The 13,984-nt window shown below is 53.6% G+C and overlaps 1 protein-coding gene and 1 pseudogene across 13 annotated transcripts in view; one reads left to right on the top strand and one right to left on the bottom strand.

Moving 5' to 3' along the window:
- The window catches only part of ABCF1 (ATP binding cassette subfamily F member 1), a 14,961-nt gene extending 3,032 nt beyond the window's left edge, over positions 1 to 11,929 (top strand). The window contains exons 2-26 of one of the 13 annotated variants that reach the window (XM_023745158.1): positions 2,144 to 2,186; positions 2,345 to 2,437; positions 2,557 to 2,683; positions 2,818 to 2,855; positions 2,932 to 3,039; positions 3,677 to 3,748; positions 3,827 to 3,943; positions 4,129 to 4,161; positions 5,153 to 5,251; positions 5,474 to 5,596; positions 6,005 to 6,105; positions 6,200 to 6,285; positions 6,525 to 6,664; positions 6,745 to 6,893; positions 7,199 to 7,282; positions 7,471 to 7,595; positions 7,735 to 7,847; positions 7,978 to 8,149; positions 8,270 to 8,344; positions 8,437 to 8,507; positions 10,554 to 10,586; positions 10,672 to 10,840; positions 11,001 to 11,065; positions 11,145 to 11,217; positions 11,322 to 11,929. In XM_023745158.1, coding sequence (XP_023600926.1) covers positions 2,144 to 2,186; positions 2,345 to 2,437; positions 2,557 to 2,683; positions 2,818 to 2,855; positions 2,932 to 3,039; positions 3,677 to 3,748; positions 3,827 to 3,943; positions 4,129 to 4,161; positions 5,153 to 5,251; positions 5,474 to 5,596; positions 6,005 to 6,105; positions 6,200 to 6,285; positions 6,525 to 6,664; positions 6,745 to 6,893; positions 7,199 to 7,282; positions 7,471 to 7,595; positions 7,735 to 7,847; positions 7,978 to 8,149; positions 8,270 to 8,344; positions 8,437 to 8,507; positions 10,554 to 10,586; positions 10,672 to 10,840; positions 11,001 to 11,065; positions 11,145 to 11,217; positions 11,322 to 11,488 — 2,476 coding nt within the window. In that variant the 3' untranslated portion in view covers positions 11,489 to 11,929. Of the gene's footprint in view, positions 1 to 2,139; positions 2,237 to 2,344; positions 2,438 to 2,550; positions 2,684 to 2,817; positions 2,856 to 2,931; positions 3,040 to 3,676; positions 3,749 to 3,826; positions 3,944 to 4,128; positions 4,162 to 5,152; positions 5,252 to 5,473; positions 5,597 to 6,004; positions 6,106 to 6,199; positions 6,286 to 6,524; positions 6,665 to 6,744; positions 6,894 to 7,198; positions 7,283 to 7,470; positions 7,596 to 7,734; positions 7,848 to 7,977; positions 8,150 to 8,269; positions 8,345 to 8,436; positions 8,508 to 10,013; positions 10,138 to 10,553; positions 10,587 to 10,671; positions 10,841 to 11,000; positions 11,066 to 11,144; positions 11,218 to 11,321 lie in introns of those variants that run through there. The other 12 variants (XM_023745157.1, XM_023745156.1, XM_023745154.1 and 9 more) reach the window with 12 other exon arrangements.
- On the bottom strand, positions 4,229 to 4,343 carry LOC111823505 (annotated as a pseudogene).
- Positions 11,930 to 13,984: the final 2,055 nt, after the last annotated feature.

The following is a 13,984-nucleotide window of genomic DNA, read 5'->3' as shown; positions in this document are numbered from 1 at the left end:
AGTAAAAGGTAGGTAGCATGGAATGTTGCAGAAGAAGTCAAGCAAATCCGGACTAAAAATGTACTTTTGGGGTTGAGCAATTAAGGAGACAGTAGCAGCTTTGTCAGAAGTCTCATTCGGAGGTGATATCCAAAGCAGATTGCAGTGTTTGAAAAGGAATGGGAGACAAGGAAGTGGTATGGACTGTGCTTTTCAGAAGACAGGATAGAAAACAGTGATTGGAAGAGGAGCATTTGAGTGATGTGTAAAGGGGAGGAGCCTCTAGGCAGAGAGAGGGAAGATAACAGCTTTAGCCACACTTAGCCTTATTCTGTCCTTGGTGATGTATACTTTCTCACCATTGAACCTGTGCAAGGCTTTTCCTCTCCCTGTAGCCAGGAGGGTCAGAGTGATGTTTACAAGAGATTTAAAAGGAGAGGTGGGACTGTTGGGTTAGTCCTTGGGGAGAAAATAGCATCTGGGATTTGTCACTCCTAGATACTGCCAAAGTGAGCTGATCATGTCTTTCCTTCTCGTGTACCTCAATGGATCCTCCTTCATCATATCTTTAGGATTAGGCTCCTTGGAATCCTATATAATAAAAGCCTAATATGCTAAGTGTCCGGTTGTCTGTTCAACCAATCAAAGCGTAATATGATAATGATATGCTAAGGCTGCTCAACCGCTCGCTATGATGTGCACTGACCACCAGGGGAAAGATGCTCCGACCAGTAGGTGAGCTTGCTGCTGGGGTCTGGCCAAACGGGACTGAGTGAGATGGGCCAGACAAGCCCTGGAGCCCTCCCACGGTCCCTCCCCGGCTGGCAACCTCCTGTGTTCCTCCCCAGCCCTGATCGTGCACCAGTGGGGTCCCTCAGCCTGGCCTGCGCCCTCTCGCAATCCAGGACCCCTCAGGGGATGTCAGAGAGCCTGTTTTGGTAGGAGAGCCGGTTTTGGCCTGATCCCGCAGGCCAGGCCGAGGGGCCCCACTGGTGCACAAATTTGTGCACCGGGCCTCTAGTAGCATATAAAGCCTTTCATTATTTCTCCTGCGCATCTTTGCAACTCCATCACACTAGTCACCCAGTGCAGAGGCCAGATTGTGAAATGTGTTCTGGATGGAGGACTTCCATGCCTGGGGCTAAATCAAGGAGCCAGGAGAAGCCACTGTCCAGAACATAGGGAAACAGCTATAGCAGAGAAGGTGGGATAGGGCCCTTTTAGTCGGAAGGGATTGTCCTCATCAATCACCAGTTTTAGGCGTAGTAGATGCACACTAAAATTTTCCTAGGTAAATAATTGCTGTGGGTCACATGGACTTCTGGTCTGAGCAGTACTTACTGTTATAGCAGAAAGCCATTCGTTTTTTTTTTGTTTGTTTTGGTGGCCTTTTTTTTTTTTTTTTTTTTTTTTTTTTTTTTTTTTTTTTTTTTAAAGCTAAGTGATTACAGGAGTGCTTTTGGATAGGAGGGGATGGTTTGGAGGGAATATGATGGTGGACAGACCTAGACATGAAGAGAAATCATGAAGCTGCTGGCTGGTTGCCTTCTGGTCTGATGGTGGAAGGGAATCGGGGGGTAGACATAGTTCACTGCCTTCAGGGGAACCGGGATGGACAGAAGGGAAGACTGGAAGCCGTTCGGTCAGTAAACTTTTATTGACTTCCCCCTTTGTGCCCTGGGAGCACCGCAGGTGGCTGTGATGAAAGACTGCTGAGTGTAACACAGTGTGATTTGGGCTAGAATGCTCGGAGTTCATTTCCTTCGAGAACCATCTCTGTGTGGCTGCACGTCTCACAGACACCATATCCCAGTTGAATTCATGGCTCTTTGTTCTGCCTTGGGTGGCAGGGGTGGGAAGAGGGGACCTTCTCTTTCATTAAACCTCAAGTTAATGAGTGGCACTAGGAGCCCAGTTTTGCTAGCTACAAATATAGGAGTCATTTGGAACTGCTCTGTCTCCCTTCCCATCTCTACCTTCACCCTCCGAATTCTGCTTTCTCCCTCCCGATGCCGCCCTAGAGCAGCCGCCTGTGTCTGTGGCGTGGGACAGTGCACATGTGTAGAGAATGATAAGTGAGCTAGAAACACAGTGAAATGGGGTCAAGGCCATCTGAGGGCTTTGCAGGGGAGCATTCACTATGTCTGCTTCACCTCCTAGACAGAGTGGTGAAGAAAGGGAAGAAGGACAAGAAGAACAAAAAGACGGTGAGGAGATGGGGTTGAGGATGAACTTGATCAAGTGTTTCCATGTGAAGGTATTGGGAGGTCTGGGGAGAAAGCTTGTCGAGAGAGGAAGCAGGCGTGGGTGGGAGGGAGGGCTGGGTCATCTGAGCCATGCTGACCTGTACCTGAACTCTTGCTAGTTCTTTGAAGAGCTGGCAGTAGAAGATAAACAGGCTGGGGAAGAAGAGAAAGTGCGCAAGGAGAAGGAGCAGCAGCAGCAGCAGCAGCAGCAGGTACAAGTGTTGGGGCCCACCAGGCCTCGCCACGTGGGTGCAGCCGGTGATGGGACTCTGAGGCAGAGGGACGATAGGGACCTGCGCCTCAGACTCTTCTCACTCTCTGCTTTCAGCAGCAAAAAAAAAAACGAGACACCCGAAAAGGCCGGAGGAAGAAGGATGTGGACGATGATGGCGAGGAGAAGGAACTGCTGGAGCGTCTGCAGAAGCTCTCGGTGCCCGCCAGTGACGAGGAGGGAGAGGGTAATGATGGGAGTGGGGCCCGCAGCCCTGAGCCAGGGTGAGGGTGTGCCTCATCTCTTCATCTATGAGTTGTTTTAGAGTGAAGAGCCAGAGTCATCATTCTCTTTCCTGCCTGATCTTGTTTGTCATTTCAGTACCTGCCCTGAAATCCCGAGGAGGGAAGGAAACCAAGGTGAGCCATCGCATGGTCAACGCCTCGGGTGCGCAGTCTTGGTCATCCACTGACTTCTCTGCCCTTTCATTCCCAGGGAGGCAATGCTTTTGCAGCCCTGATTCAGGATCAGAGTGAGGAAGAGGAGGAGGAAGAAAAACACCCTCCTAAGCCTGCCAAGCCGGAGAAAAATCGGATCAATAAGGTGAAAGTGATGGCCCTGCCGGGTGCGCCCACCCCACGCAGCACCTTCTGGCCGTGGTGGGCCAATTCGCTGGCTTGATTTCCTGCTCCTGGGCTAGCTCTTCTAGTCTGTCTTGCTTAAACTATCAAATTCAGCTTTTTAAAATACTCTTTTTATAACTTGGAAGTCTACAGTGATTCTGTTGCTTTCAAAGTCAAGACCTGAAACAAAGGCCTTCAAGTCTTTGCTCTTCCATTTGGGAGTCTTCCGTGTGCGTACCTTTCAGAAGGGCCTGACCGCACTTGGCTTCCAGCCGACTGTGTAGCCTTTGCTCTGTGCCGTGTACTCCGTCTTCCCCGGACTCTCCTCCAGCCCCTCCATCACCTCTCGCGTGTGCCCTTGAGGAAGCCCTCCAGCGCGGCTGCCACCGCCCCTGTGGCTCGCTCCTGGCTCACAGGCCAATGCTCTCGTTTTCTCTTTACTCTCTAATCTCCCATTGGAGGCGGGGGCTGTTCTGGGTCTCACTTTCTCCCTAGTCCCACTCAGCGCAGTGAACTCCTCATCCTAGATCCCGAGAAATGCTTGTTAAGCAACAAGGTAGCAAATCAGCGTGTGTGTGTGTGTCTGTCTGTCTGTCTCATCTCCATGTCCTCTCCAGGCTGTATCTGAGGAACAACCAGGACTCAAGGGCACCAGGGGAAAGGAAGAGAAGTCAACAGGGAAAGCCAAGGTGAGGGAGGAAGTCAGCAGGAGAAGGTGCTGGTCTCAAGACTTGGAGCATTTCATCAGCCTGTCTCTTCTCTGCTAGCCTCAGAATAAATTTTCCGTTCTGGACAATGAAGGTGAAGAGGATGGAGAAGAAACACTAACAAAAGAAAAAGAGCCATCTAAGCAAGGGAAGGAGAAGGCCAAGAAGGCAGAGCAGGTGTGTGTTCTCTTGTGGAGGCGGCCGGGGTCTGGGTGCTGGCACTACACCCTGCGGGAGTGGGCAGACTTCTGTAAAGGAGTTGGCACATAGCAATATTTCTGGCTTTGCAGGCCACATACAATCTCTGATGTATATTCTTCTTCCTCTTTTTTTTATTTCTTTTTCTTTTTTTCTTATTTTAGAAGAGAGAAAAGGGTTATAACACACTATGGCAGGTACCAGCTCCCTAATGAGTATGAGGAAAGATGACAGACAGCCCATTCTATCTAGGAGCTGGGAAGCCTGTGTTTCTGATCTGGGCACTTACTGCCCTCGCCAGTGAACCGAGACCCGCAGGTTCTTCCCGAGAACTCTAGCACGCCAGGACAGCAGCTGTCAGGATGGGACTAGTCTCGGGTTCCTCCTTTTTTTAAAAAACAGATATGTAAAAGTATTTTTGAATATGTAAAAGCCATTCTTTTTTTAAAATACATTTTTATTGATTTTCAGAGTGATAGGAAGAGAGAGAGACATTGATCAGCTCCCACCCTGCCCCTGCACAGTTCCCACCGGGACTGAGCCCTCAAGCCGGGCATGTGCCTGACCAGGAATTGAACTGGTGACCTGGTTCATAGGTCAACACTCAACCACTGAGCCACACCGGCTGGGCTAAACCATGCTTACCTCAGGGCCATATAAAAACAGGCCTCAGGTCTGATTGGGCCCATGGGCCACAGATTGCAGCCCCTGATCCAGAGAGGAAGAGACCTGGCACTGGATTCAGACGGTCTGTGTGTGTGGCCTTGAGTACATCTTCCCTCCTCGGTTCTCAGTTACCTCATCCGCATGGGACGCAGGAGTCCATGGTCCCCGCAGTCCCTGTGTGCCCCGTGCCTCCCGTCCTGGCTTGCTGCACCCTTAGCACCTGTGGCTAGGGCTTCCGGACCCCTTCTCTGCATGTCACTGTGTGCGTTCCAGTAACACCTGGTGCGTGAGGAGAGGGACCCCAGTCACGTGGTGTTGGCAGTTCTGGGCGCAGGAGCACAGGCAGTTTCCTGGGTCCTCCGCTGGTGCCGGGTCCCATTCGTGGTGGCAGAAATGGACGAAGGAGACCGGGTGGGTGCGAGAGGGCCACCACAGTATCCGCAGAGGGGAAGAACTGACGGAGACGGCGTAGGTGAGCTCTAGAAGGGGCCCTGGTTTTTTACCACTTCCTGGTTCTCACAGGATTCCGAGGAGGAAGGAGAGGAGGAAGAAGGGGAGTCTAAGGCCAATGATCCCTATGCCCACCTTAGCAAAAAAGAGAAGAAAAAGCTGAAGAAACAGGTAAGTCCTTGGATTCCTAGTGGAAAAAGGTAGGAACATTTGATATTTTTAAGCTTCAGCTAGAGGACCTGTGAACGTGGGGACAGGAAGGAGAGCTTTGAGTGCTGCCTCAGGTAGAACCAGCAGAGTGAGGAGAGTGGTGGCTCTGGGGGTGTCTGGGGACGTGGGTGGGATCGTGGTGGCGGAGCTGAGCTGGCGACAGTGGTTGCCCCTCCTCCTCAGATGGAGTATGAGCGCCAGGTGGCGTCGTTAAAGGCCGCCAATGCTGCTGAGAATGACTTCTCCGTGTCGCAAGCAGAGGTGTCCTCTCGCCAGGCCATGCTAGAGAATGCGTCTGACATCAAGGTGAGGGTGTCTTTCCCCGAGCGCAGGGAAGTGCCTGTTCTCTGCGGCCTGGCCCAGCAGCCAGGGACGTGGGTGTGTGCGTGGGTTTGCGCGGCTCGTCCACAGTGGGAATGCTTGGAGGCGGTTTCCACACCTGGAGTTCTGCATCTTGAGCGAGAAGATAGAAAAATCAGTAGAAGTAGAGGGCCCACCCTTGGAGGGAAGTTGTGGGACAGGCTGGACGCATAGGGTGTGCACGAGCTGTTAGAGGCAGTGGACAGGGAGAGGCCCTGCAAGGTAGGAGGGGCTGTGCTGGAGGCCTCGACTTGCCAGGGGTCCCCCTGCAGGGAGAGGCTGTAGTCACCAGCTGGGGGGAGAGCCTCATTGTGCCCATTCCTTCCCTCTGCACCGCTTCCCTGGTGGCCGCAGCTAGAGAAGTTCAGCATCTCTGCCCACGGCAAGGAGCTGTTCGTCAATGCAGACCTGTACATAGTGGCCGGCCGCCGCTATGGGCTGGTGGGGCCCAACGGGTGAGGAGAGGAGGGGCTGGGGGGTAGAGGGGGCGAGGCTGGAAGGAAGAGAAGGATTTCTCAGTGCAGCCTGGTCCTGATTTCTCATCCCCAGCAAGGGCAAGACCACTCTCCTCAAGCACATTGCCAACCGAGCCTTGAGCATCCCCCCCAACATCGATGTGCTGCTCTGTGAGCAGGGTGAGGCTGTGGGGCTCCGGGGCGCTGGGAGAGGAGCCGTTATGAAAGGGGCTTGGAAAAGTCATGTGGGGAGCCTGGGAAGTGATGCTACAGCGGGGGGAGAAGTGTGGGACGCAGGGTGTTTCATTCGGAACAGGCACATAGAGCTGGGCAGGGGCAGGCAAACCAGAAATAGTGCTGAAGGGCAGGGGCCTAGGACCCTGACCCCGGGGTGGCCTGACTGTCCTCCCCACCCCCAGAGGTGGTAGCGGATGAAACACCCGCAGTGCAGGCTGTTCTTCGAGCCGACACCAAGCGATTAAAGCTGCTGGAGGAGGAGCGACAGCTTCAGGCGCAGCTGGAGCAGGGCGACGACACAGCAGCTGAGCGGCTGGAGAAGGTAGAGGACTCGGCAGGCTCACAGGCTGAGCCCTCAGGGTTCCTGTGACCTCGGCCTGTGACCTCTTCTCCCTCTCCCAGGTGTATGAGGAACTGAGGGCTACTGGCGCGGCAGCGGCAGAGGCCAAAGCCCGGCGGATCCTGGCTGGTCTGGGGTTCGATCCTGAAATGCAGAATCGGCCCACACAGAAGTTCTCGGGAGGCTGGCGCATGCGTGTCTCCCTGGCCAGGTGGGGGCTGCCCACCTACTGCCCTCCCTTCAGCCTCAAACACCAGGCCCTTTCCCTTCTTCCCATCCTGCCAAGGCCAGCAGGGAGGTTCAAGGCTGACTGCTCTCCCCTCCTTGGTGGTGTTGGGCCCCAGGCTCCTCATGTCTCTCCCTGGGGGACATTATTGATGTCTTCTGCACAGGAGCTCCTCTGAGGAGAGATTGGGAAGGAAGTTCATGGTCTCGGGCTCCACCTACTGGGGCTGCTCTGGGGTCCTCTGAGCAAGGTCTCCCGCTCTGACCCTGCCCTTGGCTGCCCCCCTCCAGGGCGCTGTTCATGGAGCCCACGCTGCTGCTGCTGGACGAGCCCACCAACCACCTGGACCTCAATGCTGTCATCTGGCTCAACAAGTGCGTCCATCGCCCTGGCCTTCGGCCTCGGCACCGGCAGTGCCATGCTGCCTCCTTCTCTAGCTCTCCCCATCTGCCCTTGGTGCTTGGTCCAGCCGGCCCTCCCTCCCTAGCCCCCACCTGTCTGCTGCCCACCTGAACCCTAACGTGACCATTGTGACCTTTCCACACTCTGCTCTAAAACCCAGCTACCTGCAGGGCTGGCGGAAGACGTTGCTCATCGTCTCCCATGACCAGGGCTTCCTGGATGACGTCTGCACTGACATCATCCACCTTGACGCCCAGCGGCTCCACTACTACAGGGGCAATTACAGTAAGTGGGCTCACCATGGTGAGGAGCTGGGCCTCAGAATCTGGGCATGGACGCCCGTCAGTCCCATCGCCCTCAGTCCTGATCACCCCCTCGGTTGCTGGGAGAGGGGCACCCACTGATGTCCATCCGCTCTGCCCAGTGACCTTCAAGAAGATGTACCAGCAAAAGCAGAAGGAGCTGCTGAAGCAGTATGAGAAGCAGGAGAAGAAGCTGAAGGAGCTGAAGGCGGGCGGCAAGTCCACCAAGCAGGCGGTGAGCACGCGGGGTCTCCTGCGATGGGGGCTCTCCTCAGGAGAGTGGACAAAGAGACACTCGGACACCAACCTGCATTTCAGGGGCCACTGTGCAGGTGAGGGTTTCTCCCTTTCCCCTTTCTCTGCAGGAAAAGCAAACAAAGGAAGCCCTGACTCGGAAGCAGCAGAAATGCCGACGAAAAAACCAGGACGAGGAATCGCAGGAGGCCCCCGAGCTCCTGAAGCGCCCCAAGGAGTACACTGTGCGCTTCACCTTCCCCAACCCCCCGCCGCTCAGCCCTCCTGTGCTGGGCCTGCACGGTGAGCCTCTGAGCCCAGTAGCGTGGGTGGAAGCACGGGCACCCGTCCTCCAGGGCCGGGACACAGGGCCCTGAAGGGTAACGGGAAAGAAAAGAAGCTGCTTCCTTTCCTGGCTCTCAGGTGTGACGTTTGGCTATGAGGGGCAGAAACCACTCTTTAAGAACCTGGATTTTGGCATCGACATGGACTCAAGAAGTGAGTTGGTGTTGGGTGGCCAGAGGAGGCAGAGCAGGGGCCACAGGGAGAGGGTGTGAGGCCTCTTTGACCACCTACCTTGCTTCCGGCAGTCTGCATCGTGGGTCCTAACGGTGTGGGGAAGAGCACCCTGCTCCTGCTGCTGACGGGCAAGCTGACGCCGGTGGGTCCTGCAGCGCCTTGGAGGACGGTGGGAGCGCTGAGTGGGGCAGCAGTTCCCGAGGCTGGAGCTGGGAGCCTGTAGGGCAGAGGGAAATACAGAACTTGCAGAGGGCTCCTGTCCCTGCGGGGCTTCAGGGAGCGGTTTAGATCCGTTCAGGGAGGAGAGCCAGGAGGATGGGAGCTGGAGCTGGGAGCCCGTGTGCTTTGATTAAACAGGAAATACGTTACTTACAGAATGATTCAAATGGCATGAGCCAAAGAGAAATCTAGAGATAATCAATGTTAACTTTGATAGATAGCTTTCTCCTTTTTACCTTTGCAAATGTGCATACCCTTTTTGTTGTTTTTTTTGTTGTTGTTGTTTGTTTTTTTTAACGAAAATGGACTATCACATGAATTGTTCTGTAGCCAGGTTATTTATTTATATTTTAAAGAATAGCTTATTGCCCTAGCTGGTTTGGCTTAGTGGATAGAGCATTGGCCTGCGGACTGAGGGGTCCCAGGTTTGATTCCGGGCAAGGGCACGTGCCCAAGTTGCAGGCTCGATCCCTAGTAGGGGGTGTGCAGGAAGCAGCCGATCAGTAATTCTCTTTCATCATTGATGTTTCTTAGTGTTTTTTTTTTAATATTTATAATCTATTTTATCTATATATAAAAGCCTAAGTGATCATATAACCAGTCGCTGTGATGTGCACTGACCACCAGAGGGCAGACTCTCAATGCAGGAGCTGCCCCCTGATGGTCAGTGCGCTCCCATGGCCAAACTCCCATGGCCCCTCCCCCCAGCGGGCCAACCTTCCTCGACCCCTTCCCCCGGGCCCCAGTTGGGGGAGGGGGCGGTGACAGGCCAACCTCCCGCAGTCCCTCTCCCTGGCCGGCTGGCCCCCCAATAGGCCTCGATCGCCCAGGCCAAGGGACCCCCCACCCATGCACGAATTTGTGCACCTGGCCTCTAGTTTTTAATATATTTGTATTGATTTCAGAGAGAAAGGAAGAGGGAGGGAGAGATAGAAACATCAATGATGACAGAGAATCACTGATTGGCTGCCTCCTGCACACCCCCTACTAGGGATCAAGCCTGCAACCTGGGTATATGCCCTTGACCAGAATCAAACCTGGGACCCTTCAGTCCATAGACTGATACTCTATCCACTGAGCCAAACCAGCTAGGGCTCATCATTGATGTTTCTCTCTCTCTCTCCCTCTCAACTTCTCTGAAATCAATAAAAATATATTTTTTAAAAAAGAAAAAAGAATAGTTTATTGATTTTTAGAGAGAGGGAGAGAGAGAGAAAAGAGAAACATCAATGTGAGAGCACAACATCTATGGGCTGCCTCCTGCATGTCCCCCACTCACAATCAAGTCCTCAACCCAGCATGTGCTCTGACCGGGAATCAAACTGGTGACCTCCTTGTGTATGGGATGGTGCTCCAACAAGCTGAGCCATACAGGTGGGCTTGTAGTGGTGTTTCCAGATAATACACATGAAGAATTTTTCTTTACTAGTAATTACGTAGATCCTGCCCCCAGACTGTACCTAGACCAGAGGGAAGGCCCTCCTCAGCATCCCCAGCCCCAGAATTGATTTGACCAGCTTTCACTGAGGACAGTACTATAGCAAGCGTCCTCTTCGTGCGTCTCTGTGAATTTAGTTTTCCTAAATGTATTGCCCTTGGGACTTCAGCAGTGCACTGCCCTATAGAACTTCAGATGGGTGGTGGCATCTGTCCTCCCTCCAGGAAAGTGTTGCAAGGGCCCTTTCCCCTCAGATCTTCCCGACCTGTCCTTAACCCCTATCTGACCTGGGGCCCTGAGAAGGGGCTGTGTGCGCACCCACTGGGAGGGAAGAGGCACTCCTGAGCTGTGGCCGATTCCCCTGGCCTGAGTCTGGTGTGCCTTCGTCACCCTGGGGAGGACGGCCGTGTTCCCGCTCGCACCGGCCTGTTCCCCGTCCCAGGCTCATATTTGTCTCCCCTTCAGAAAGTCAGGCTGTGGGCCTGTAGCACCTTTTTCCTTCCTGTCTCACCCCTTGCTCTTTGCTTGCAGACTCGGGGGGAAATGAGAAAGAACCACCGGCTGGTAAGTCGTCTTGGGGAATTAGGGAATGAGAGTCCGATATAGGAAGCAGGACCTTCCCTGACCCCTTCCCTCTCCTTTGGGGCAGAAAATTGGCTTCTTCAACCAGCAGTATGCAGAGCAGCTGCACATGGAGGAGACGCCCACTGAGTACCTGCAGCAGGCCTTCAACCTGCCCTACCAAGATGCCCGCAAGTGCCTGGGCCGCTTCGGCCTCGAGAGCCATGCCCACACCATCCAGATCTGCAAACTCTCCGGTACTGCCATGGGGCTGGGGAGGCCTCAGCACCCCAGCCCAGGCTGTAGCTAGACCAGAGGGAAGGAGACCCGAGGCTAGGGGGCTTCAACACACACCCGAGTGACCTGCAGGAAGGGGAGGTGGCCGAGGTGTGATGGTCTCCTTTCTGTCTGCCGTAGGGGGGCAGAAAGCCCGAGTCGTGTTTGCGGAGCTGGCCTGTCGGGAGCCCGATGTCCTGATCTTGGTGAGTGAGCCGGACTGCAGGGGCGGGCACATTGCAGGCGGGAGTTCTGCCGCTCAGTCCAGGAATGCCTCCTCCACAGGATGAGCCCACCAACAACTTGGACATCGAGTCCATCGACGCTCTGGGGGAGGCCATCAACGAGTACAAGGGCGGTGAGTCCCCTTGGAGCGCTCCCCTTCTTCCCTGGGGCCAGCTGCGGTGGCCTCCGCTCGGGCTCTCTTCTTTCACGCACTGATTGCTGCTCCTTCCTTCACAGCTGTGATCGTCGTCAGCCACGACGCCCGGCTCATCACGGAAACCAGCTGCCAGCTGTGGGTGGTGGAGGAGCAGAGTGTCAGCCAGATCGACGGCGACTTTGAGGACTACAAGCGGGAGGTGCTGGAGGCCCTGGGGGAAGTCATGGTCAACCGCCCCCGAGAGTGACCTTCCTTCCCTCCCCGGTGGGCTCCACAGGCCAGGATGCCACTTGGCTGCCTTTCTGGAAAGACTCATCCGCTTGCTTTTCTTCATATAAATGAGGTGGCCTTGTGCCTGACCCTCTGCACCAGCAGAGGTGACGTGACCTTGGTTACCGTGGGTTCGTCCAGCCAGACTTCTGTGGCCAGTGGTCCCGAGTCTCCTCGTTCCTCAACTGCCTCTCGTCCACCTGAGGGGCTGTGGCCCTGGGCTCTGGCAGTGCTGCTTTTTCCGTGGATTCCATGCTGACCTGGTGACCATGTGAAGGGCTGTGGCAGCTCTGCTGGGGAGAGGGGGGCCTGCGTCGTGTCTGCGTGCAGGCTGGGGCAGGAGAGTGCTGCTGACCTTGAATGTCCCTGTGCCATGGGGAGGAATAAAGGAAGGTGTTGCTGCCCATTCGCAGAGTCATGGGGGCTGGGGCTGTGGGTCTTGCTTCACTTTGTTTGTTTCTTAGCAGCATTTAGTATCCTCACTTCCCACCAATACGAACGGCTCTCACGTGCAGTCTCACTGCACCGGGGCGGTGCTGGCTGGGTGAGGAGCCCCCTCCTCCCCCACCCTCAGGACACTCAGGCCTCACTGTCCAAGGTCCCCCGACATGTAGAGTTGAGGGCATGCGGGTGGGGAAGACGTGAGCACATGTGGTGATGGGCCAGTTGCTGGCAGGCAGCTCTTGGTTCGGGCTGCTGTGTGCTCCTAGAGGGAAAGGCTGTCTGGGGCTTGGTTATTGGCAGGATCACTTGAGAGTGGACCTTAAAAAAGAATAAGGATTTGAATAATGAGGGAACCTAGGAAAAGAGCATATCTAAAGCTTAGAAGGAAGAAAACCAAAATGGAGCTAATGAGAGAAAATGACTAGAATGGCCACTCCTTCTTAGCCTTAGATTGGAGAGGTAGGCTTGGAAAGTAAAACGCAAATGGCAGGTGGTGGGTGTGATTTTTAGGTAGTGAGAGAATCACTGATTGGCCACCTCCCACACGCCCCCTCCAGGGATCTAGCCTACAACTTTGGCATGTGCCTGACTGGGAATTGAACCGTGACCTAGTTCAACCACTGAGCCACATCAGCCAGGCCATGTGAAGTTTTTGATCACTATTTTCAGATGTTTCAAAATACCTAATGGATAAGAGCACATATTTTATTTCTTCATATAGATATAGATACATATAGATAGATAGATAGATAGACAGATAGATATAGTATCTCTATATATCATATATATAGTATCTATATATATAAAAGGCTAAGTGTCCATCCGTCCAACCAGTAGCTGTGATGTGCACTGACCACCAGGTGCAGATGCTCAATGCAGGAGCTGCCATTTTGTGCACTGGTCACTTAAAAATAAATGGCACCAGGGACCTGGCGCCACCAACAAACCAACACTCGGCTTCCCCCAAATGGGACACAGGCCCCACCACACCACCATGGAGCAACAGCCCACCAAATCGCAGCCATCACTACCAAGACCCCATGGCACAAAATGCGGCCCACAGCCCAGTCCAGAAACAGTCGTTGTGGGCGCCGGGTAAAGACATCAGGTAGCAACACCCAGCTTCCTCTCCCTAGTGACTAGCCTTGGAGTTTCTAAAGCCCAGGAACACGACTTCCTTTATAGCCAGGTGCAAACATTTTACAGTTTAACCAAATGTCTGTGAAGTGTTTTCCCATGCCTTATCTCATTTGATCTTCACAGAAGTCCTGGAGTAGGTAGATAGGAGACTTGAGGGAATCCTATTTTCTTTTCATTATTCGGAAAACGGAGATTTAGAAAGTTTAGAAATGACTCAACTGAAAAGAAGAAATGGTGGACCTTGAAAATGACTTCAGTTTTTCTCGCTGCACAGAATATAGTCAGACACTGCTGCAGTTAAATATTTTACCCTTTGTTCTTCCTGTTTGATCTACAATAATAATCTGTTTCATGTTGATATTTACTGCTGTGTTGCTGACAATTACCTAAAAGAGAAGTTGGGGTGCTTCACTGGGCTGGAGAAAGTTTAGCTAAATCAGAAAGCAGGTCTAAGCAAGTTCTATCTACACTAATAAAAGACAAACATGCAAATTGACCATACCTTTGCTATGCCTTAAGCCACGCCCACCAGCCGATCAGAGCGGCTATATGCAAATTAACCCAACCAAGATGGCAGCTGGCAGCCACGGAGCTGGAGCAAGCAGGAGGCTTGGTTGCCCCAGTGATGGAGGAAGCCAAGCTTCCCGCCTGCCGCGGCCGGCTCTGAGCTCCACTCAAGGCAACAAAGTTTCAATTATAGAAGATAAATAAACCCCGGATATCTGCTTTCAGCCAGCTGTGGCCATGGAGCTGGAGCGAGCAGGAGGCTTGGGTTGCCCCTGGCGATAGAGGAAGCCAAGCTTCCTGCCCGCCCTGGCCAGCTCTGAGCTCCACTCAAGGCTACAAAGTTTCAATTATAGAAGGTAAATAAATCCCAGAATTTAAAAAA

Source organism: Myotis lucifugus, unplaced genomic scaffold (assembly GCF_000147115.1).
Source record: "Myotis lucifugus unplaced genomic scaffold, Myoluc2.0 scaffold_521, whole genome shotgun sequence".
Taxonomy (NCBI): domain Eukaryota; kingdom Metazoa; phylum Chordata; class Mammalia; order Chiroptera; family Vespertilionidae; genus Myotis; species Myotis lucifugus.
Note: the sequence above shows the minus strand (reverse complement) of the source record. Positions and strands in the feature narration are given on the sequence as shown.